The sequence below is a fragment of the Epinephelus fuscoguttatus genome, linkage group LG4, assembly GCF_011397635.1.
Source record: "Epinephelus fuscoguttatus linkage group LG4, E.fuscoguttatus.final_Chr_v1".
In the NCBI taxonomy this organism is placed as follows: Eukaryota; Metazoa; Chordata; class Actinopteri; order Perciformes; family Serranidae; genus Epinephelus; species Epinephelus fuscoguttatus.
The window spans coordinates 27,546,774-27,568,962 of NC_064755.1; the positions used below are offsets into that span (position 1 = coordinate 27,546,774).

The 22,189-nt window shown below is 40.1% G+C and overlaps 4 protein-coding genes across 4 annotated transcripts; 3 read left to right on the plus strand and 1 right to left on the minus strand.

The window, feature by feature from the left end:
- Positions 1-378: 378 nt before the first annotated feature.
- LOC125887891 (protein FAM180B) lies at positions 379-1,254 on the minus strand. The gene is made up of 3 exons (XM_049574991.1): positions 1,092-1,254; positions 841-914; positions 379-742 (listed from the first exon to the last, which is right to left on the minus strand). The coding sequence occupies exons 1-3, from the start codon at positions 1,162-1,164 to the stop codon at positions 392-394; spliced, it is 498 nt and encodes a 165-aa protein (XP_049430948.1). The 5' UTR covers positions 1,165-1,254; the 3' UTR covers positions 379-391.
- Positions 1,255-3,188: 1,934 nt separating this feature from the next.
- Positions 3,189-7,362, plus strand: kbtbd4 (kelch repeat and BTB (POZ) domain containing 4). Its single transcript, XM_049575262.1, has 5 exons — positions 3,189-3,258; positions 4,854-5,328; positions 5,400-5,541; positions 5,715-5,821; positions 5,934-7,362. Exons 2-5 carry the CDS (start codon positions 4,867-4,869, stop codon positions 6,792-6,794), a joined length of 1,572 nt encoding a protein of 523 aa, XP_049431219.1. The 5' UTR covers positions 3,189-3,258; positions 4,854-4,866; the 3' UTR covers positions 6,795-7,362.
- Positions 7,363-8,150: 788 nt separating this feature from the next.
- rapsn (receptor-associated protein of the synapse, 43kD) lies at positions 8,151-15,711 on the plus strand. The gene is made up of 8 exons (XM_049575238.1): positions 8,151-8,831; positions 9,420-9,758; positions 10,448-10,606; positions 11,358-11,456; positions 11,594-11,716; positions 11,835-11,888; positions 12,999-13,198; positions 13,295-15,711. The coding sequence occupies exons 1-8, from the start codon at positions 8,607-8,609 to the stop codon at positions 13,365-13,367; spliced, it is 1,272 nt and encodes a 423-aa protein (XP_049431195.1). The 5' UTR covers positions 8,151-8,606; the 3' UTR covers positions 13,368-15,711.
- A 264-nt stretch (positions 15,712-15,975) lies between these two features.
- Positions 15,976-22,170, plus strand: LOC125887078 (zinc-binding protein A33-like). Its single transcript, XM_049573597.1, has 6 exons — positions 15,976-16,370; positions 17,663-17,758; positions 17,856-18,086; positions 21,286-21,308; positions 21,391-21,509; positions 21,591-22,170. Exons 1-6 carry the CDS (start codon positions 15,981-15,983, stop codon positions 22,139-22,141), a joined length of 1,410 nt encoding a protein of 469 aa, XP_049429554.1. The 5' UTR covers positions 15,976-15,980; the 3' UTR covers positions 22,142-22,170.
- Positions 22,171-22,189: the final 19 nt, after the last annotated feature.

A 22,189-nucleotide genomic window follows, 5' to 3' on the forward strand; every position in this document is an offset into this window, starting at 1 on the left:
TAATCTCCAGTTTTCTGGGGACCTCCTGGAACTCCTCTCCCCAGAGACATGTTTGCGAATCATGCAACTGTATAATAGCATGGATGTTAAAAATCCATGCATATATTCCTTTATTAGTGTTCGTTCTGTCTTTAACTTCAGGGATTGTTTGAATGTTTAAAAAATGTTTCTGATGTTGTTTTATAAACCAGTTAAAAACTGGAACTCTTGTACGTTCTCACAAGTCTTTTTCTACTGCACTATAATAAAAAATTATGTTTCATACATGATTTAGTTCTTATCTTACAAATCTTTGACCACATGCGTTACGATAAGCACACGTTAGAGGAAGATTTAAGGCAAAGGATTTATTGCAGACACCTTAATCTCATTCAGAATGGCAGGTTGTGCATCATGCATAATTGAAGAGATAACTTCCGCGTAAATCATAGACCGTGACGTTTGCCAGCTGGAGGAGCACTTCACTCCAGGCCTCCTGTTCTTCGTCTGTCTCCTGATGCCAGGCCTGCTGGGCAGAGTACACCATGCTCAGAACAAGGCTGTCAAACTGATCTGGAGTCAGCGGCCTCCCCCTTCTCTGACCCTTCAGTATGGTCACCATCTGCACCATGGAGCTCACACTTCTGGGAATGTTGTCGTTGATCTGAGACAGAAACGTCCGCCCTTGCTTCATCGATGCTATCTCCTTGTCGAGCAGGACGATGTTGTTGTCCTGGTCGAGCTCCACTCCGCCCAGCAAGATCTGTGCACAGGGCAGAAAAATAAATATGCATCACTTACTCTAGATGTTTGATTTAGCTGCGTGTCGACTTCTTTTAACTCCAAAAATTAAACAAGTACCTCAAACATCAGGTTTGCATCAGAGACTGATGGGCCAGACTTAAGAGAAGTTGGACTTCTGCCTGCAGCCACATCTAAAGAAGAAAATACTCCAGTTTAACTGTAGAATACTCAAAATGCAGAGGAACTATCAGTGCCTGCATACACTGACACTTTTGCTGCTAACTGCTTATTGATCAGAACATGGAGTATCATTATATAACAACCCTAAAAACGTCTGTCCTGTTAGAAGATCTTCTGTTTCTACTTACCTTGCAGCACTTGCTCAAATGAAAGCAATAAAACGACCTGAAGGCAGATATTAAGGTGTGTTTTCATGGTCATTCTTCCTTTGATTATCTCCGACAGATAAAACACAGCATCCTTCTCACCTCTCCGCTCCCTCGCCCACTGTTGTGAATTCAGGCAGAAGCAGCTCAGCCTGAATACCATTCATTTTTCCACCTTGGAAAAAGGGACCAAAAGCCAGATGGCTGTGATGCAAAGCAGAGAGCAATATTTTTTTATTCTGGTCCTTCATTTCCACTGCGTGCAGAACTTTGAGTTAGTGGGGCTGAAAGTTCACACTGGCAAACAACAAAAAGACTCATTAAACATTAATGAGTCCAGTAAAAGAAGAGGTTTGACCTTTATGAAAGTAGTTATAGTTGAGTTCATTCTTATATTTGTTCATTCAGGAGTATTTACAACTATAAATAAATGTTAACCCAATGAAATCTAATTATTTAACACAAATCCAGCTGTTTCTCCTTCATACCTGCTCCAGCAGACGTCACATTCAGTAAGTGAAACCAGCTGTGGAAAGATAACCAGAACTCCTGCACTAATTCATACTAGAAAACAAATATGCTCTGCAGTCTGAGTATTATTGTCCTAATTAAACCTTCTTTTCCCACCAGTATCTTTACTGACTTTAACAACAATAAACAAAGTCATACACATACACACATCCATTATGTGTGTGTATATATACATCCACAAACAGAGAAGGACAAGAAAAGGACACCAGGACAAAATCTTGGTATTTAAATGTATTTAACACACATTTAATCCACCCCCACCCCAAAAAGTATGGATCTAAAGATAAAATAAATAAATAAAAAATAATAATAAAATAAAAACAAACAAACAAAAACAAATTAAATTAGATTAAATTAAATTAATGAGGGCGGAAAAAATAAAAATAAGAGGGGCAAGAAAATCATAAATTACAGGTTGAGGATCGTTTTAGTGCAATACAATACACTTCAGTTTGAGTACACATTATACTGTATACATTTTGACTACGCTTAACAAGAAATAAAGGGTCATCTATTGTATAGCCCCGGGTACTTCCAACATGTGGGTTAGGTCTGTCCTGTCTATGTAACACAGGAAGGGACCCCAGGTGGTGTGATACAGTGATTTATTATCCCTGATAGTATATGTAGTTTTTTTCCAAGGGCCTAATTAAACATTTTATACAAGAATTCATTAGATTTTTTTTTTTTTTAAATAATATATATATATTTTTCATCATTATTTTTGTATTAAGCCTGAGCTTGATAAAAATAACACAGGTAAGTATAACTGTAAGTAAATTAATACCAACAACAATAACAAAAAATCAATTAAAACAACATGGGGGAAAAAATAAATTTAAAAAAATAAATTAATAATGGGGGAAGATGTAACGATGCCTTTATAGTCATTTAGACCCACATTATTCATAATAAGATACATTTTACACATATGTACACTATGTTCCTAATGCACTATTGTTTACATGAGAATCATTCTTAAGGTGAATTTCAGAGGACCATCTGGAGCTTGCCAGTCCATTGTGAAGCTCCCCCTTTAGATGTTATTTGAGAGTTCAAAGCTCCTCTCTTTGGCTTTTACCATTCTGGTGATTTTGTGCATCAGCTTGTGCTTTTTCTGCATCAGTATGGGAGAAAAGTCTGTTAATTTCGTGAAAATAAAAGACCTCTGCAACTTTCAGGTTTTTATTGGGTGGGATAAATGCACATGTTCTAGATGTTGAGGGGGATGTTTCCCCTTCGTCTGCCTTTAAATGTACGCCCATGAATATAGCCTTACCTCATGCATTTGCTGCACACTGTGACAGTGTGTATTACAACATCCCCTGGAGTAAATTACTATGTAAGATATTAAGTAATTAGCAAACTGTCCAATCTACTTAAGTGACTTCTCTCTCTTCAAAATACATATTTAATATTTTTGACAAACTGTACCTTGTGAGCTTAGTGTTTTACAGCTTTATTTACATAAACAGAAAAAGAGTACCTGCAGTACCAGAGCTCCGCCACCAGGAGGCAGCACCATCAGTTCATACCAGAGACTCGTGTCATGAAAAGGTTTATTTACTTCCGGTGAAGAGTTCAGCTGCTCCTGCATGATAAAGTAGTGGCGATAAAGGTAAACACGACTGTTTACTTGTCACTTTCAAAGCGTTACGACTCTCTTGTCTCGTTTACAGTCCTGATTATAACTCTGCCTCCAGGATATCACTGTTGAACTGTCAGTCGAGGGAACGTTAGCCAGCTAGCTAGCTGCTGTGGTTGCTAACGCTAGCTAATCATAACAACAGAGCTAGCGTTAGCTTCTCAGGCACTGCACCCTCATCTGTGTATGAACCGGTGACATTAACACCTAAAAACGTGTTTCAGAAGTGCATTTTAATAGCAATATTACCAAGCCGTTAAGCAGCAGCCTCTGTGTTTTGGATATTATAACAATATATACTCATTTCACAAGATTAGCTAAAACTAATACAGTCTAACGTTAATGTAACAGTCCTATAACCTCTATGAGGGTTATAGGTGAGGTGTGTTTAACTGTATGGTGCTGTTGGAGACTTTATTTAGTGTCTCATAGTTGAACTAAATGAGGTGGGCTTATGTTTAGAAACACCATTCAGTATAACGCAGTACAATTTAACAGCACCACAAAAGACAGTCTCCAGAACAACCATAAAGTTCAATCAGTGTCGAAATTAAAGGGATATTCAGCTGATGAGTATCAAAAATTTTTTGACTGTTTGACTGTTACCATTACTAAAGACCACTGACACACTTTCAAAATGTCCCATTCAGGTGAAGTGAATAACATTGATGATTTTGTTACAATGCAGTGCTCTGCAGGATCCTAGCACTCATGTGGATGCCACCTGACTCGGTCCAACCACCCAAATGCCGTTGTAGACCAAGTACTCCCCCTCATGGCAACGGCACTCCCTGATGGCAGTGGTCCTCCCAGCATAAAATGTGCCATGCCACACTGCAAAACTGCCCAGGAATGGCCCGAGGAATGTGACAAAGAGCTCAAGGTGTCGACCTGGCCTCTAAATTCCCCATCTCATATCGCACTGGATTCAGAGCATCTGCCACTAACATCCCGATGTCAAACACCACAGGACACCCCCCCGTGTCATCCCTTGACAGATCAGAGCCAAGTCTGATCCAAGGAGGCCCTACTTTGGATCGGGGGTACCTCTGGGGTACTGCAACATCCCACAAATGCTCATTTAGATTGGGGTCTGGGGAATTTGGAGGCCAGGTTGATGCCTTGAGCTCTTTGTGACATTCCTTGGGCCATTCCTGAGCAGTGTTTGCATTGTGGCATGGCACAGTGTCGGCTGGGAGGGCCACTGCCATTGGGGAGTGCTGAGGGCATTGCTTGGACTGTAGCTGTGTTTGGGTGGGTGGAGTGTGTCAGACGGCATGTACATGAATGCCAGGACCTAAGTTTCCCTAACACAACTTTGCGGCAATGCTATTCTCTTCACCCGCCAGTGGCTTTAATGTTTTGGTGGATCAGTGTATATCATAGTAGTAAACACTACAGTATCAACATCTGTATTGGCCTCCATTGTAAGGCTATAATCAACCCTTCTCTACTGAACATTATAACTTAATGAAGGCAGGATTTTGTAGTAGAGTGCATTAGTTTTAGCCAGACATATTATATAAATTGGTGTAAAATGATGCTATGTTTTTTGTTGACTCTGTCAGGTGAGCAGCAAAGATGGATTCCAGCGAGGATGGGGGCCTCAGTGTCGGGGGCTCTGTTGGAGAGGAGAACTACTTCCTGGGATACACCTTCACCGACCGCTCCCACTCCAGCCGTGTAGTGAAAAGCATCATGGACCTGTGTCTGGAGGACGGCCTGTTTGCTGATGTCACCATCACCGTGGACAGCAAAGAGTTTCACCTGCACCGGCTTGTGCTCTCAGCACAGAGCAGTTTCTTCCGCTCCATGTTCACCTCCAACCTCAAAGAGTCCCACAACCGCTCTATAGAGCTGAAGGATGTCAGCGCCACTGTCTTTCAGCTGCTGATTGACTACATCTATCACGGCACGATTAAACTGAGGGTTGAGGAGCTTCAGGACACCTATGAGATGGCAGATATGTACCAGCTGACTGCACTGTTTGAGGAATGCTCCCGCTTCCTCTCGCGGACGGTAGAGGTCAAGAACTGCCTGCAGGTGATTTGCTGTTTCTGCGACTTAGTCATAAATGTGTAGTATCAGTTTAATAATTATCTGTTTTTGTCCAGGTGATGTGGCTTGCAGACAGACACAGTGACCAAGAGTTGTATACTGCAGCCAAGCATTGTGCTAAAATCCACCTGGCCCAGCTGCATCAGGCAGAAGAATTTCTTAATCTGCCTCTCTGTTTGCTCTTGGACATTATCAAAGGTATCATCTGTCTCTCAATCAGTTGACTTCCTTGTAGCATGTGCCATGGTGTCCTATCTGTCTGTGATGACGTCTGAAATAGAGTTTTTCAGTTTACTTTAAGCCATGTGCTGTATTATTATTTATATTACTTTGTTGTTTATGTAATATTCTAAGGGTTTGTTTGTGTTCAGATGGCGTTCCGAGCTCCCAGAATCCAACAGTGGCCATTGAGTCGTGGATAAACCACAACAAGGTGGAGAGAGAGGAGTTCTCTTCTATCCTCCAAGAAAATCTGAAGGTGACATTCTCTCATCTTGAGCTGAAAAATATTTTTAAAAAGGGCGCCCTCATTTTACCTTTGTTGTAACTGTTTGTATCTCTGATGTCTGATATTTCTTCATCTTGTTCAGGAAATTGGTGAGAACGTCCACATTTACCTGATTGGTAAAGAGGAGACACGGACTCACTCCCTGGCCGTGTCACTTCACTGTGACGAGGATGACGCGATCAGCGTGAGCGGCCAGAACAGTTTATGCCATCAGATCACCGCAGCCTGTAAACACGGAGGTGACCTGTATGTGGTGGGCGGGTCCATCCCTCGCCGGATGTGGAAGTGCAACATGCACACCATGGACTGGGAACGCTGCGCCCCACTGCCCAGAGACCGCCTCCACCACACCATGGTCTCTGTCTCTACAGAGGACGCTATCTACTCACTAGGAGGTAAGACGTTACAGGACACGCTCTCTAACGCCGTCATCTACTACACAGTGAAGGACAACATGTGGACAGAAACCAGCCAGCTGGACAGTGCAGTGTCCGGGGCTGCTGGTGTTAACCTGGGCGGTACCATCTACCTGCTCGGAGGGGAGGAGAATGACATGGACTTTTTTACTAAGCCATCACGACTGATTCAGTGCTTTGACACCGCCTCCCAGAAGTGCCAGATCAAACCCTACATGCTGCCTTTTGCAGGCTGCATGCACGCTGCGGTCCACATGGACGTGATCTTCATCGTAGCAGAGGGAGACTCCCTGGTGTGCTACAACCCTCTGCTGGAGAGCTTCACCCGCCTGCGCTTCCCTGAGGTGTGGAGCTGCGTCCCTTCACTGTGGAAGGTGGCCAGCTGTAACGGCTGCATATACGTCTTCAGGGACAAATGTAAGAAAGGGGACGCAAACACGTTAAAGTTTAACCCGGCCACGTCTGTCGTCTCCGTTATCAGAGGTATAAAAATCCTCCTCACAAACTGGCAGTTTGTTTTGGCCTAAACTGTCCTTTGGGTGTTCACACAGCCGCCACAAACAATCAGGGAAGACTGTTGGATAACTTACGATGACTTCACCATTCAGACATCCTGTGAGGAGACCTGCTGTGCTCTAAATGTATTCACTCAGCTGGTTTCTGTGTCACTCATTCCATTCAGACCAGTACAAACAGTTCAGCGGTGTGCATCACTTGCTTCTATTATTCCAATGTGTCTCATTGTGGATCCCTTTAGCTGACAAGTCAAACAAATTGTAGTGATGCTGTGACCAGTGATGAACTAAACGACATTGTTTCCTGTGCACTGCTTGTTTTATTGACACGCATGAACAACTTCAGTGTAAGAACTTTGCTGAACATGAAACATCCTTCGGTATATTGTACGTGAACACGTGTGTCATGATGTTGTAGGTGAATATCCTCAGATGTCAAATTTGAAATGCATAAACATGATAATGGAGGATGTTTTCTAACTTTTCAATTTTTCACACTTTCTTGTCTTGAGATTGTATTTTTTGATGTCCATGTTAAACTGTTAACAGAAATGTTAAATATATATCGCTGTAGCTAAAATCTGTCGCTGTCTGATCTCTTATTTACGTCCCTTTCGTCTTTATGCATCAAGTATCTCTCACTGTTAATACTACGCTTATTCCCAGAGGTTTAGGATCTTTCATTCTTGCAGTTGTGCAGGGATGCATTTATAAATGACACGTTTTGTTTTCACGTCGCTATTGAAAGCTTTGCCACAACAAAGACATAACTCCTAACAGTATTTATCTTTGGACTGGTAATGCATCTTGTGAATGGCGAGGTGGTAAAGGTGCCTGTTTTGTCCTTGGGGGAGGAAAAGGGGAGTCGAAGGAGAGAAAGCTACTACAGAGAGGCCAAAACTTTGATCCCATTGATGTGTTGTAGGAGGCTGCGCAGCTGAAACCCAAGCCCAGTAACATGTCAGACTTTGTGAACTATTCTAAGCATCAGTTGCTGACGCCAAGATGAGGGGTGGGGGTTTCTGGGGGCACATATGCGTCTCCATAAGAACTCCCAATAGGAACTGACGGCCACTACAAGCACCATCTGACATGCAGTCCCTTAATGTTGGGCAATGGCCCTGTTTATAGCCCCCGTATCACAGCTCACAGTCCCACATGTGACACTCAGGTGAGGTCAGTGTGTGTTTATTGCTCCGCAGGGTTGAGATGTAAAAATGTGTAGTCCAGTGTCAGCGAATGAGGTTTAGTGCGAAGGTAGATCGCTAGGAGCTGTAGTGACCTTGGGACTGCTTGCTGAGGGCAGGACAGAATTCCTGAAGGGACACATGGTCTAGAGTGACAAGGCCATCTGCTGTAGCGCCAGCAGTAGGAGGAAGGTGGAGGGGGTTGGACACAGGGGTGCTGAGAATTCCTTTCGCTGGGGTGTGGAGGGAGTAGATATTCTGGGATATCACTGCGAGCACTCCACCGGGAAACGTGTTTCTTTGGCATTTTTCAAGCGGAAATCGGTGGGAGAATTTCTGAACACTTGATGGTGAGAGGGGATCACTGCAGGGTTAAATGGGGAAGGTATTTTTCCGGCTCTCCGGCTCTCCACGAAGCGACTGGCGATAATGGTCTTGGTGTGTTGCCGTTTTACTTTGGCGGATCCAGTTTCCTCTCCATCTCAGCACAGCCGGAGCTGAGAGAGCGGGATCTGGTAGGCCTTCTGGCAGCAACCCTCACGGAGGATCATCTTCAAGGGATCTTCTTTGGAGTTGTTCTGTGCATGGCAAGGATCTACTTTCTTGCTGCCTCACTGAAATTGCATGGCCTAAACGAATGAATATTTTTATGAGGCGCCTTGCACCAGAGATGGGCCAGGACCAAACCAAGCAGCAGATAGAGAAGGGCCTGAGGTTGTATCAGTCCAATCAGACAGACAAAGCCCTGCATGTCTGGATAAAAGTGCTGGAGAAGACCTCAGATCCTGGGGGGAAGTTTCGGGTGTTGGGGTGCCTGATCACGGCTCACTCAGAGATGGGAAAATACAAAGATATGCTCAAGGTAAGCCTCCAGGAGAACTGCACAGAGTAACTTAACTTCTGTGTTCTACTCTAAATATCAGTGGTGTCATTTGGTTTAGATAATCCAAGACATTTCTCTCATTTTTACTACAGTGTGATCATATCTTGGGTTATGCAATCTGCACTTTGTATGTGCGTGTCTGTGTGTGTAACTGAATATCCCATCAATTTTATATGTCGTCATGTCCGCTCAGGAGTGGCAGAGTTTGTGCTGTAGTTGCATTTTAACATTTCTACACTGTCCAAGTGACTATTGAACAAGAAGAGGTCAAAGGTCGCCCTCTCGGTTCCATTTACAGTGATCTTGAGAAGCATGGGTTAATTTGTGGCTTCCACACGATGCAGAGTAAATAAGTGCCCTGCAACCCGAGTATCAGTGTGGGGTGTCTTGTTGACATAACCATCTTTACTCAAGCAGCGCCTACTCTCTTTCACCCCGCTTTCATGAGGACGTGATAAAGTAGAGGCCTCATGTTTGTGAATAAATATATCATATCATTTCTCCTTGTTCATATGGATGTATTTACAATAAGTTTTCCATCTCCTCACTCTCACTGTCTCTTCGCAGTACGCTCTCGATCAAATCGACACAGCCAGAGAAATGGAGGACCCAGACTACCTGACGGAGGGCTACCTGAACTTGGCGCGCAGCAACGAGAAGCTGTGCGACTTCCAGAAAACGGTGTCCTACTGTAAGACCTGCTTAAACATGCAGGGCACCACGGTCAGCCTGCAGCTCAACGGCCAGGTATGTCTTAGCATGGGCAACGCCTTCCTGGGCCTCAGCGTCTTCCAGAAAGCTTTAGAGAGCTACGAGAAGGCCCTGCGCTACGCACACAACAACGACGACAAGATGCTGGAGTGCAGGGTCTGCTGCAGTCTGGGAAACATCTACATCCATCTTAAGGTAGTTTTTATAAGTTAATGAGATTTGATTGTTCTGTCCTTGTAGTCTTTGCTCAGCATCACCCTTTGAGTAAATGTCTTTATTATATGACAAATTATAGACAAGGGGTCTGAAAAGGAACCTTTCCCTTTCTGATAGTCACAGATCATTTGGGTAAACTGTTGATTAGATTGCATGTGTGACTTGATGACACAATCAGTACTGACGTTGCCTATGTGTTTGTGGAGTATGATAACACTGCAGAGCATCCAAACTAACATCATCAATGATTAGCTCACGAGGTACTGGGCATTGTGAAACCATGGCAGAGTGAGCAGGCTGGCTGGCGGGGTGTATGTAGTACCCTTGACATCAGAGATTTGTAAGAGTAATCCCTCGGCTTCCTGGGGAGGATAGGTTTCAATGGGATTGTGATGAAGTGGCATTTGAAGAATGCACTTTATGTCACATTATTTCATGGAAGAAAACATAATACGTCTGCTAATAATACCCGAGACACATTTATCAAAACTGCTAATTTTTTGAAAGGGTCTTTTGGGCGTTGAATGTTGAATCGTCATAAAAAGGGGATTACGAACCAGAATGTCCGTGTCAGTAGTATCTAAATAGGACGTTTGACTAAGATGCTGCCATATGTGGGCAATAATTGGACATCGGAGGTCTTACTCATCAATAACCTCTGCCAACAGGACTATGAGAAAGCCTTGTTCTTCCCCTGCAAAGCAGCTGAGCTTGTCAATGACTACGGCAAGGGTTGGAGCCTCAAGTATCGAGCCATGAGTCAGTACCACATGTCTGTCGCCTACAGGAAACTGGAGCGCCTGCCAGATGCCATGGAGTGCTGTGAGGTATTGTCTTATAACCGTCCAACACGATTACAATCCCCTGAGACGTCACTCAGCCCCACAAAGACAAACCTGCATAACTTGTGGAGAATGTCACAGTTTTTGTTTCCTCACCAAGTTGCCATCCCCCCCGACGTCGAAGCTGCACATACAGTAGATGTTGTGCAGCCGACAGGTGCAGGCCCCAGTTGTTCTGTCGTATGGGGCCTCAGACCTCGACAAAAATATGCTCACAGAGGCGCTGGTTTAAAGTGTTAATGAAGAGGGTGGCTTTAGTCTTCACCCTGTTCTAATTATGTACCGAGGGTGAAAAATAACTTGATGTCATTGCCTTGGAGTGCAAAAGTAAAGTAACAAGACAGCAGGATGCATTTCAGATTTATTACATTTGCCAAACACATTTAGACAAACAAGTTACACATGTTGTCGTGTTTAGAATACCAGAGTACAAGAGGAGTCCTAAAGGTGAAACAACAACGTCTCACGTTCTTCATCACGTCTCGGTCTGATTTATTTGAAAATATACTGAAGCTGATAAATGAGATAACTGAATGCCAGTTGTAAAAGTAGTCTAATAAAATACAGTTTGAAATGTATCTGGTGATGATGAACCTGACTAGCATGAAAGTCCAGTTTCCAAATTATCCACACTGATTTCCCATCAGTACATTTCAGCAGTTGGTGGTTTCATCACAGTTGAGGCGCTCAGATGAATTCCTTTCTCCTCTAAAACCTCCGTCTTACACTTCAACAGGAGTCTATGAAGATCGCCTTGCAGCACGGTGACCGTCCTCTGCAGGCTCTGTGCTTACTAAACTTTGCAGACATACATCGCTGCAGGCGTGACGTTGATGTAAGGTGTCACTGTTTGTGCATGCTCCTCCATTTTGTCTTTCACACAGAACCTTTCAAATACTTAGTCACTTTTTTCTTGTTGCTGTGGCATCTATATGTGGAGCTTCATTTTGTTATTTCTCTTCATGCACGCAGAAAGCATTCCCTCGCTATGAGTCTGCACTTGCTATCATGACTGAGATAGGAAACCGTCTCGGACAGTCACACGTCTACCTGGGAGTTGCAAAGTGTTGGCTTCTGCAGAAAGAATATGACAAGGTACCTATCATTATATAAATGTCACTTCAGACATCACAGTCTTTTCGACTTTATTGTTGCTCATGAAAATACTTTTGTGTCAACTATGACACGCCCTGCCTCACTGCTTATTTTCCAGGCGCTTGATTCTTTGCAGCGAGCTCAGGAATTGGCGGATGGGATGGGAAACAAGGTAACTGATGATACACAGGACACAAGTACAAGTAGAGCTGCAACTACAGTAGGGCAATGTATCGATATCATACAAATATGTTGATATGAAACTGGAGATATCGTCTTAGATCATAGTGTCATAAGTTGTGTTTTTGTTTTAAAGGCTGCATTACAGTGAAGTGATGTAATTTTCCAAACTTACCAGACTGTTGTATCTGTTCTAATAGTTTCCTTCACTCACTCAGTCATTATATCCACAATACTGATGATCATTTATCACAGATCCCAGTGTGTAAATATTTTGTGAAAGCACCAGTAGTTAACTCTACAAAAGATGCTGTCAGTATCGCCCAGATGTAATTGCAACTATTAGTCATTCAGTTGAGGAGTTGGTTGACAGAATTAATCAGGAAGTACTTCAAAAATTAAATACTGTAGAACTTCAATTAAACGTCCCGTCCCTTAGAAGGAACTGGCCTTGAGACAGGCCTTTATTTTTCAAAATGTGTAGCTAGTAGAGTAGTTACACATTTTGTGTCATTTAGAGGCCTGGTCTGGTTGCCAAGCAGTTCATTTTTATAGAAGTTCTTTGGGTGTGTAAAACCTCATTGTTGACTACCCACTTGAGCTAACATTAGTTAGCCGCTTAGATCGCACATAAAAATATAAATGTTTAAACTTTTGTCAATAAGTCATTCAGATTTACCTGCATGATAAAAAAAATAAGGGGTGACTCCCTTCGTCTGAAGCTGTCCACCAATCAAAAGTAGCAGAAGTGTGTTTGATAAAAATTAATCCAAGTAATGAGTATTGTTTTAGCAGAGTGAAGTGCTGTGCCAGTATGCTGTGTGCCGTGAAATAAGTGTCGTAACATAACACATAATTGATATGTTATTTAAAGCCTAATTTTCATACAAGTAATATTCACACTAGTTCAGAAAGAGAGTTTGATCATATTTCCTGATCTTTGCTGAGCAACAGTTTTGTGTAAAAGGAATAAAAGGCCTGTCCAAAATATAGGCCTCTTGAGTTCAGGGATTTAAGCAAATAATAGCCTGGGCTACTAACTGAAGTTTTATGGTAATTGTTACACTTGTCTCATTGTCTTTTGCCTGATTTGTGTGTTAAGCTGTGTACGCTGAAGGTGCACTGCCTGAGTGAGGGGATTTATCGGAGCCGAGGGCAGCAGGAGGAGCTCAGAGAGCAGGTGGTGAAGTTCCTGCAGTGTGTCGAGGAGCTGGAGCTCTACTGCGGCATGTGTGGAGAGTCCATCGGGGACAGGGACCAAAAACTGCAGGCCTTACCCTGTTCCCACATTTTCCATCTCAAGTGAGTGTTTTGATTACACAAAGAGACAGAAGTTAATATGTGTTTTTCTTTATTTTAATGACAGATAAAACTGTTGACACTGTTTCATCCTCTCAGGTGTCTGCAGACAAACGGGACGAAGGGCTGTCCTAAATGTTTCAAGTCCTCCATGAAGCCTGGATTTGTGTGATTGTGAGACTGCGTTTGTGCGTTGGATCTGCAGACACAGCGCAAAGCCTCACTGGCTCCTGACTGATCTGAGAGAAGCAGGCAGCCTCGAGATGTGCTGAAGATGTTTGAGGAGTAAATGATTCACTGCTCTGTGAAGAGGACGCTGAACTGAACCCTGGGTGTCGCAGAGTGCGGCTCTGAGGACACAATCAAGGCACCCGTCTGAGTCACAGCTGACGGAGGAGGTTTAAGTGACAGTGTTACATTTTATCATAAGCTGAAGAAGAAAGAACCTACGTTGTCTCTGACGACTGGCCTTTTAAGTCTTGAGGAAGAACGACTGTCCGAAGAGCGTTTATAACTTCTATTTGCTATTTTATGCATTAGAATTGTTTCGTAAAGTCAAGATGATCGTCGGTGATCTTAGTCACAGGGTTTGTTGTTCAAATTCTGATATTACCTTTTACACAACATCCAATTTTTCTTTAACAGTTCTCTGATTTTTTTTTGTATCAGAACACAGAGCCATTTCAGAGTTTAACTGATTTCATACATGGTATATTTATTATTGTACATACTATTCTTATGTTAATTTGTTTTGAACGTTTGAGTTACTGTATTTGAGGTGTTTTGTAAAACCTAAAGACGAGCTAAAATCTCTTAACCATTCAAAACTAGTATGTCTTTACAGAACAGATTCACGCAGCTGTTTCTTTTTTTTTTGTTACTTATCACAGAGACTAAAGAGCCGGATCAACACAAACTGTGTTCAGAGAAATTCCTTGTGTATCGATGTTTAACTCTTAAGTCTGACATCAATATAATTCTGTGGCGATTTAAGGACAAATATTGCTGAGAAGGAAACCTATTATGAAAGGATCTTATTTGACCAATCACACACTTGTCAGATAATTATTTACAGGAGATCAATGCAGTATGTTTTAATGTAGTGTTTTGAAGTCATATGTAAATATTGATTAACTGGAGGCAGAGGTATTGTAATTTTAAGGCGGTTTCGAGGGAGCTATTACATGTTGCATGTTTTATTTACAATGCCCAGCAATGAAGGATTACATCACATTATGTATCTGTAACTGTATTTACTTATTTCGGAATTGTTTATCATAGTATTTCTTAATATTAAGTGGCTTTTATGATTCATATTCCTTATATATTTGTTCATTTTAATGAAAAAAAAAGCCACGTCAATTAAAGTCATCGTGGCTGTAACGAGGTTTTTCATTTACAGTAGGTTTTCCTCCAAAACTCCTACTAAATTTCTTTTTAGCAGGACTGTAGTTTACAAAAATATTCTTTTAAAACATTGATTTGAGACACAGGAATTCAGTTGTATGGTCAAAACAAGATAAATTGTTGTTGCTGTGAGGATAAAATGATTAAAAAAAAAAAATACTGTCAACCCTTTTTGAAACATTCAAAATTCAAGCAAAGAGGCCATGAACTTATTTTTATCAAATTTAAGGACTACACACAATACTGTAACTTTAAAATATTAAGTATTTTGTCTTCTCTCATCATACATGTGAGCAGGAAACAACAGGGTTGTCACAGTGCTCGAATTCCTAACTTTGATGCAATACCTTGAAAATATCCATATTCAATACGAGTTTTTGATACGAAATAAAAATGGACATTGAGGGCATGAAATTTAAAATGCTTATTAAAAGATAAATATCACAAGGCAACGATTAATTTTCTTAGTAGCAGAGAACAGCAGCAAGAAAGTTGGTACCCATGTATGAGTAGTGCGGAAAATGAGTATTAAAGCTGTTCCAGATATATATATATATATATATATATATATATATGGATAAATGTATATTTTGGCAACACTAGTTGGCAGCATGAAGAGAGAAAGACCAGCACAATAACTTTTACTGCACAAGCACTTACCTTTCTCACACATCACTACGTCTGAACATCACCTGCTTCCTGTTTTAGGTCTCAGCATCCAAAATACTGTTGATTCACTGTCTGTTTACCCATAGTATAGAAACTGTAAACATGTTGTAAAGCATAGATGTCATCTACACTTGTTATTCTTGGTTCTGGGGTGTAAAAGAAGACTTCTCTGACAGTACAGCCACTCAACGTTTAACAGTTTAAACTACCTCTGTTTTTGCCTCTGAGCTTTGCCCTCCTTAGAGGATTAATGCAGTAATAACACCACATTTAAGTACATGTAGAATTGTTATGTTTTTCTAGGCATCATGTTGATATAACCATGATTTAGAGTCTGACTAGAATGCATTGTTAATATATTTATGCATTGAGTCAAACCATGTTACTGTGTCGAATATGGAAACATTTCATTGTGGAGAATAAAGTGCATCGAAAGTAAATGTTTGGGTTTGTTTTTTTACATTGTCTCTATGTAAATGGCCTAAGTTTTCAAATTGAAAGTGAATGTCAGTCTGCCACCATGACTTGACAGGTTTAAACATGTAGTATGGGGAATATGTGATGTGTATTTTAACCAGTCGTACTAGTTTGTCAGCATTGACAGAAGTTTTAGCCAAGTGTTCCAGGCTGAACCGCCTCCTGTCACAACACCTAAATGACAGGAAGGAAGTTTTCGTGAAACCTCACTTTACAGGAACACCACAGCCTGATGGCAGCAATTGTGTTCTCTGAAGAGGACTTGCATTGTCCTCAATGCTCAGACATCTACTGCCTACCAGTTCTCCTCAATTGTGGCCACAATATCTGCAGAGTTTGTTTACACAAATTCTGGGAATGGAAAGGATCTCGAGTATGTCCTGTGTGTCATGTAGTGTCTGTCCCTGCGAGGCCTCCTATCAATTTGGCACTAAAGATAGCTGTGGACGAATATCAAGTGCACAAGACCAGCAGGGAACAAGAAGTTTGTCGTCTTCACAGTGAGAGGCTGAGGCTTTTTTGCCACAATGACGAAGAGCCCATCTGCCTTGTCTGCCAAACGTCGAAACAGCATAGAGTTCATGAGTGCTGCCCGGTGGAGGAGGCGGCCCAGCAGAAGAAGGTAGAGTAAAAATAGAAACTGGGAATATGACAGGAGGATTTACTGCATATTTACTCTGACACAAGAAACACATTTAGTTATCCGGAAGAGCAAGGATGTTGTGCTACTGTGGTTGTAAGTTTTTTGGCGTTAAAGTGGGTGTCATTGAGCTACAGCTAACAATTACTTTCATAATAGACATTCAATTAATTTTCTCAATGAACTGATTTATCATTCAGTCTACAAAAAGTGTCCATCACAATTTCCTAGACCAAACAGTTGTCTAAAACTCAAAGAAATTTAATTTACAATACTATAATACAGATAAAAGCTGTATTTTGATTATCAGGAGAGTTGCAAATGAATTTTTTGTCTATCCATGTGAGCGCCACATTTTTACTCTTAAAGGAGCAGTTCACACCAAAAATACAGGAATCGTACATCTACTGCTACCTCACCTTGCACCACTGAGCTAGCTAACGTGACAGCTCAGTCAACGAGGATGCCATTAATGTTTACATCTCGTGATGTCATGTCCATGAGTAGATGCATGTTTCGTAGTGCGTGGTGATACAACTGGTGGGTGTAGTTTGGTAGAAAGAAAATAGTTCCTACATGAAACTGCCCACAACAAGGTCTGTGGATTATTTTAAGTAACCGGGTCATGATTTCTGGAAAGAGACATTGCTGTTGAGTTTTTCCAGTGTGTTTTCTTGGGGCTTCGAGCACCACAAGCTGAGTGCCATCTAGTTCCATAATAGTCAAGAGAGGGAAGAAGTCTCTAAGGTCAATATCTGCAACACTCTGCAACCTACCAAAAAATGAAAATGCAAATCTAGACTAGGGCGGCACGGTGGTGTGGTGGTTAGCACTCTCGCCTCACAGCAAGAGGGTTGCTGGTTCGATCCCGGGCGTGGGAGCCCTTCTGTGTGGAGTTTGCATGTTCTCCCCGTGTCAGCGTGGGTTCTCTCCGGGCACTCCGGCTTCCTCCCACAGTCCAAAGACATGCAGATTGGGGACTAGGTTAATTGGTAACTCTAAATTGTCCATAGGTGTGAATGTGAGCGTGAATGGTTGTTTGTCTCTATGTGTCAGCCCTGCGATAATCTGGCGACCTGTCCAGGGTGTACCCTGCCTCTCGCCCGATGTCAGCTGGGATAGGCTCCAGCCCCCCCGCGACCCTCAAGAGGATGAAGCGGTTAGAAGATGAATGAATGAATGAAATCTAGACTAAATAGCACTATAGGTAAGAATTGATTTAAGGGTGAACTGTCCCTTTAATTATTCTCATATTTATCTATTTAACATTTCAGGCAGAGATTTCAGCCACGCTGGAGTCCCTGAAGAAAAAGCTCAAAATACTGAATAATACAAAGGAGCACTGGGAGGAAACCAAAAACTATATACAGGTAAAACTTATCGTTACTCAATCATACAGTTCACTTCTGGCACACAAACTTTTCCTTGGTTTACTGCCAAAAATAACCAACTCCCAAAACATTTCAGAGCCAAGCTTATCAAAGTGAGGTAGCAATAAAGGAGGAGTTTGAGAAGCTACACCTGTTCCTCAAGGAGGAGGAAAACACAAGACTGAAGGTGCTCAAACAGGAAGAGGAAATTAAGACCCAGGTGATGCGTCAGAAGCTGGAAAACATCAAGGACCAGATCAAAACCCTCTCTTTCACCATCAGTGAAATTGAGACAGCTCTCAAAGTGAGGGATTTACCCTTTCTACAGGTACAATGACAGCCATCATCATCTCACAATCACACATTTCCTCATCAAGTAAAAATGTTTAAAACTGGTCACTACACCCTAAGATACACCTCAACAGGCTGATGGGCTCTGACAGATATGGTTGACTATCCAACACGCCCAGGCTGTATGCAATGAAAACTGTACACTCCTTCAAGATTGATGTACTCTTAGCAAAGTCTAATTTGGAGAAAATAATGCATCAAATTTATATGAATCATATCAAAAAAATGTCAAGTATGTAAACAAATCCAACAAGGTTAGACTTGCAGTTGCAACTTGTACTTGACAAAAAGCATTAAAATACCTGAGCCTACATCATGTTCTTTAATAACATACACACAAATTACACAAAAGTAAGTTCAGTTTCATTTCAGATTCTTGGGTCAAACCTCAGAGGATAGTATGTCATAAAAATGTCATGGTATAGTATATCATGAAAATGTGAAAAAAATGTCATGGTATAGTATGTCATAAAATAGTCTTAGTATAGTATATCATGAAAATGTGAAAAAAATGTCATGGTATAGTATGTCATAAAATAGTCTTAGTATAGTATATCATGAAAATGTGAAAAAAACGTGATAGTATAGTATGTCATAGGATAGTCATAGTATAGTATGTCATGAAAATGCGAAAAAACATCATAGTATAGTATGTCATAGGATAGTCATAGTATAGTATGTCATGAAAATGCGAAAAAACATCATAGTATAGTATGTCATAGGATAGTATGTCATAGGATAGTATGTCATAGGATAGTCATAGTATAGCATGTCATGAAAATGTGAAAACACGTCATGGTATAGTATGTCATAGGATAGTCATAGTATAGTATGTCATGAAAATGTGAAAGAACGTCATAGTATAGTATGTCATGGAAATGTGAAAAAACATGATAGTACAGTATGTCATAAAAATGTGAAAAAAACGTCATAGTATAGTATGTCATAGGATAGTCATAGTATAGCATGTCATGAAAATGCAAAAAAATGTCATAGCACAGTATGTCATAAAATTGTGAAAAAAAACGTCATAGTATAGTATGTCATAGGATAGTCATAGTATAGTATGTCATAAAAATGCAAAAAAATGTCATAGCATAGTATGTCATAAAAATGTGAAAAAAGTCATAGCATAGTATGTCATAAAAATGTGAAAAAAGTCATAGTATAGTATGTCATAGGATAGTCATAGTATAGTATGTCATAAAAATGCAAAAAAATGTCATAGCACAGTATGTCATAAAATTGTGAAAAAAACGTCATAGTATAGTATGTCATAGGATAGTCATAGTATAGTATGTCATAAAAATGCAAAAAAAATGTCATAGCATAGTATGTCATAAAAATGTGGAAAAAAAACGTCATAGTATAGTATGTCATAGGATAGTCATAGTATAGTATGTCATGAAAATGCAAAAAAATGTCATAGCATAATATGTCATAAAAATGTGAAAAAACATCATAGTATAGTATATCATAAAAATGTGGAAAAAAAACGTCATAGTATAGTATGTCATAGGATAGTCATAGTATAGTATGTCATGAAAATGTGAAAAAACATCATAGTATAGTATGTCATAAAAATGTGAAAAAAAACATCATAGTATAGTATGTCATAGGATAGTCATAGTATAGTATGTCATGAAAATGCAAAAAAAATGTCATAGCATAGTATGTCATAAAAATGTGAAAAAAGTCATAGTATAGTATGTCATAGGATAGTCATAGTATAGTATGTCATGAAAATGTGAAAAAAGTCATAGTATAGTATGTCATAGGATAGTCATAGTATAGTATGTCATGAAAATGCAAAAAAAATGTCATAGTATAGTATGTCATAAAAATGTGAAAAAAGTCATAGTATAGTATGTCATAAAAATGTGAAAAAAGTCATAGTATAGTATGTCATAGGATAGTCATAGTATAGTATGTCATGAAAATGCAAAAAAAATGTCATAGCATAGTATGTCATAAAAATGTGAAAAAAGTCATAGTATAGTATGTCATAGGATAGTCATAGTATAGTATGTCATAAAAATGTGAAAAAATGTCATAGCATAGTATGTCATAAAAATGTGAAAAAAAAAACGTCATAGTATAGTATGTCATAAAAATGTGAAAAAATGTCATAGTATAGTATGTCATAAAAATGTGAAAAAAAGGTCATAGTATAGTATGTCATAGGATGGTCATAGTATAGTATGTCATAAAAATGTGAAAAAACATCATAGTATAGTATGTCATAAAAATGTGAAAAAAAATGTCATAGTATAGTATGTCATAGGATAGTCTAGTATAGTATGTCATGAAAATGTGAAAAAAGTCATAGTATGGTATGTCATAAAAATGTGAAAAAACGTCTCAGTATAGTATGTCATAAAAATGTGAAAAAATGTCATAGTATAGTATATCATAGGATAGTCATAGTATATTATGTCATGAAAATGCGAAAAAATGTCATGGTGTAGTATGTCATAAAAATGTGAAAAAAACGTCACAGTATAGTATGTCATAAAAATGTGAAAAAACGTCATAGTATAGTATGTCATAAAAATGTGAAAAAACGTCATAGTATAGTATGTCATAAAATGGTCATAGTATAGTATGTCATGAAAATGTGAAAAAACGTCATAGTATAGTATGTCATAAAATGGTCATAGTATAATATGTCATGAAATGCGAAAAAATGTCATAGTATAGTATGTCGTAAAGAAGTCATAAAAATGTCATGGTATAGTATGTAAAAAAACATTAAAAATGTCATAGTACAGTATGGTATTAAAAAAACAAAAAAAATCGTCACAGTATAGTATGTCATAAAAAAGTCATAACAATGTCAGTATAGTATGTCATAAAATATTTAAAAAGTCATTAAAAAAACTAAAATAATAGATTTAAAAAACTATAAGGATGTTTAAACACTGTTTGTCATGTACTATTCCTTTCATGTTTGTACTTTATATATTTGATGTATTATTCTGACTGACCTGAAGAAAATCCGAGAGGGATCAAAACTTAGTCCATGTAAATAGTTTTATGGCTTGGAGTTGTGCAGGTGTTACTTTTTTTGTTAATGCTGATTTCCAAAAGTCTTGCTCACACATATGATGTTTATATAACTACACTCCTGCCATGTTAATGAGATGCATTTATTCCTCTTCTCTCTGTGACTTAAGGGCTACAAGCAAACAAAGAAAAGGTATGCATAACTCACTATCTGCAAAAACTTAGCACTGACTGTCTCCATAAGACAATGTAGTAATTATTTCAACATGTTTCAGGGCAAAATGCAACATTGGAGAGCCAGAGTGTATCAGAGATATCCTGATCAACACTGCAAAGCATGTGGGAATACTTAGGTTCGGAATCTGGAATAAGATGGCCAACATTGTCGAGTGTGGTGGGTGAACAGACAGTGGTCTTAAAGGTAGCATTTACTATGAAGTATTTTTATTACACTAAATTTTGGTTCTACTTTCAGCTCCTATCACTCTGGACCCAAACACAGCACAGGCCAACTTAAAGTTCTCTGAAGAGTTGACCTGTGTGCAATACAGCAGTAAGCAACCCCTTCCTGACAACCCTGAACGCTGCACCAGTCGAGTGTGTGTGCTGGGAGCGACCGGCTTCACATCTGGGAAACACAGCTGGACCGTGGAGGTGGGCCAGGGCAAAGACTGGTACATAGGAGTGGCCCAGGAGTCCATCAAAAGGAAGAGTACAGTCTTCCTCAATCCAGCGGAGGGTTTCTGGGTGATCGGCCTGTGCAACGGAGACTCGTTCTGGGCTCAGACCTCGCCTCGCAGCAAGCTCACGTTGAAGCAGAAACCTGAAAAGATTACTGTACAGCTGGACTATGACAAAGGAAAGGTCGTTTTCCTCAACACTGCTGATTCGACGATAATACATACATTCAAAGACAAGTTTACAGAGAGGATTTTCCCTTACTTCTCCCCTGGATTGTTGGACGAGGGGAAAAACTCTATCCCGTTAAGAATCTGTCCTCTGAAAATAAAAGTGGATGTAGAGTAGAGATGAAGACTTTGTTGAGTGTGTTGTAGCTGATACAACTGATTAAAA

What these genes read in the sequence shown, in the direction of transcription:
- LOC125887891 (XM_049574991.1), bottom strand. Translation starts at nt 1,164, where the DNA reads ATGACCATGAAAACACACCTTAATATCTGCCTTCAGGTCGTTTTATTG. An exon ending in ATTTGAGCAAGTGCTGCAAG is followed by an intron (nt 915 to 1,091) that starts GTAAGTAGAAAC and finishes TTTCTTCTTTAG; the next exon opens with ATGTGGCTGCAGGCAGAAGT. An exon ending in ATGCAAACCTGATGTTTGAG is followed by an intron (nt 743 to 840) that starts GTACTTGTTTAA and finishes CCCTGTGCACAG; the next exon opens with ATCTTGCTGGGCGGAGTGGA.
- kbtbd4 (XM_049575262.1), top strand. Translation starts at nt 4,867, where the DNA reads ATGGATTCCAGCGAGGATGGGGGCCTCAGTGTCGGGGGCTCTGTTGGA. An exon ending in GCTCTTGGACATTATCAAAG is followed by an intron (nt 5,542 to 5,714) that starts GTATCATCTGTC and finishes GTTTGTGTTCAG; the next exon opens with ATGGCGTTCCGAGCTCCCAG. An exon ending in TCCTCCAAGAAAATCTGAAG is followed by an intron (nt 5,822 to 5,933) that starts GTGACATTCTCT and finishes CATCTTGTTCAG; the next exon opens with GAAATTGGTGAGAACGTCCA.
- rapsn (XM_049575238.1), top strand. Translation starts at nt 8,607, where the DNA reads ATGAATATTTTTATGAGGCGCCTTGCACCAGAGATGGGCCAGGACCAA. An exon ending in ACATCTACATCCATCTTAAG is followed by an intron (nt 9,759 to 10,447) that starts GTAGTTTTTATA and finishes CTCTGCCAACAG; the next exon opens with GACTATGAGAAAGCCTTGTT. An exon ending in TGCAGAAAGAATATGACAAG is followed by an intron (nt 11,717 to 11,834) that starts GTACCTATCATT and finishes CTTATTTTCCAG; the next exon opens with GCGCTTGATTCTTTGCAGCG.
- LOC125887078 (XM_049573597.1), top strand. Translation starts at nt 15,981, where the DNA reads ATGGCAGCAATTGTGTTCTCTGAAGAGGACTTGCATTGTCCTCAATGC. An exon ending in TACAAGCAAACAAAGAAAAG is followed by an intron (nt 21,309 to 21,390) that starts GTATGCATAACT and finishes AACATGTTTCAG; the next exon opens with GGCAAAATGCAACATTGGAG. An exon ending in GGCCAACATTGTCGAGTGTG is followed by an intron (nt 21,510 to 21,590) that starts GTGGGTGAACAG and finishes TTCTACTTTCAG; the next exon opens with CTCCTATCACTCTGGACCCA.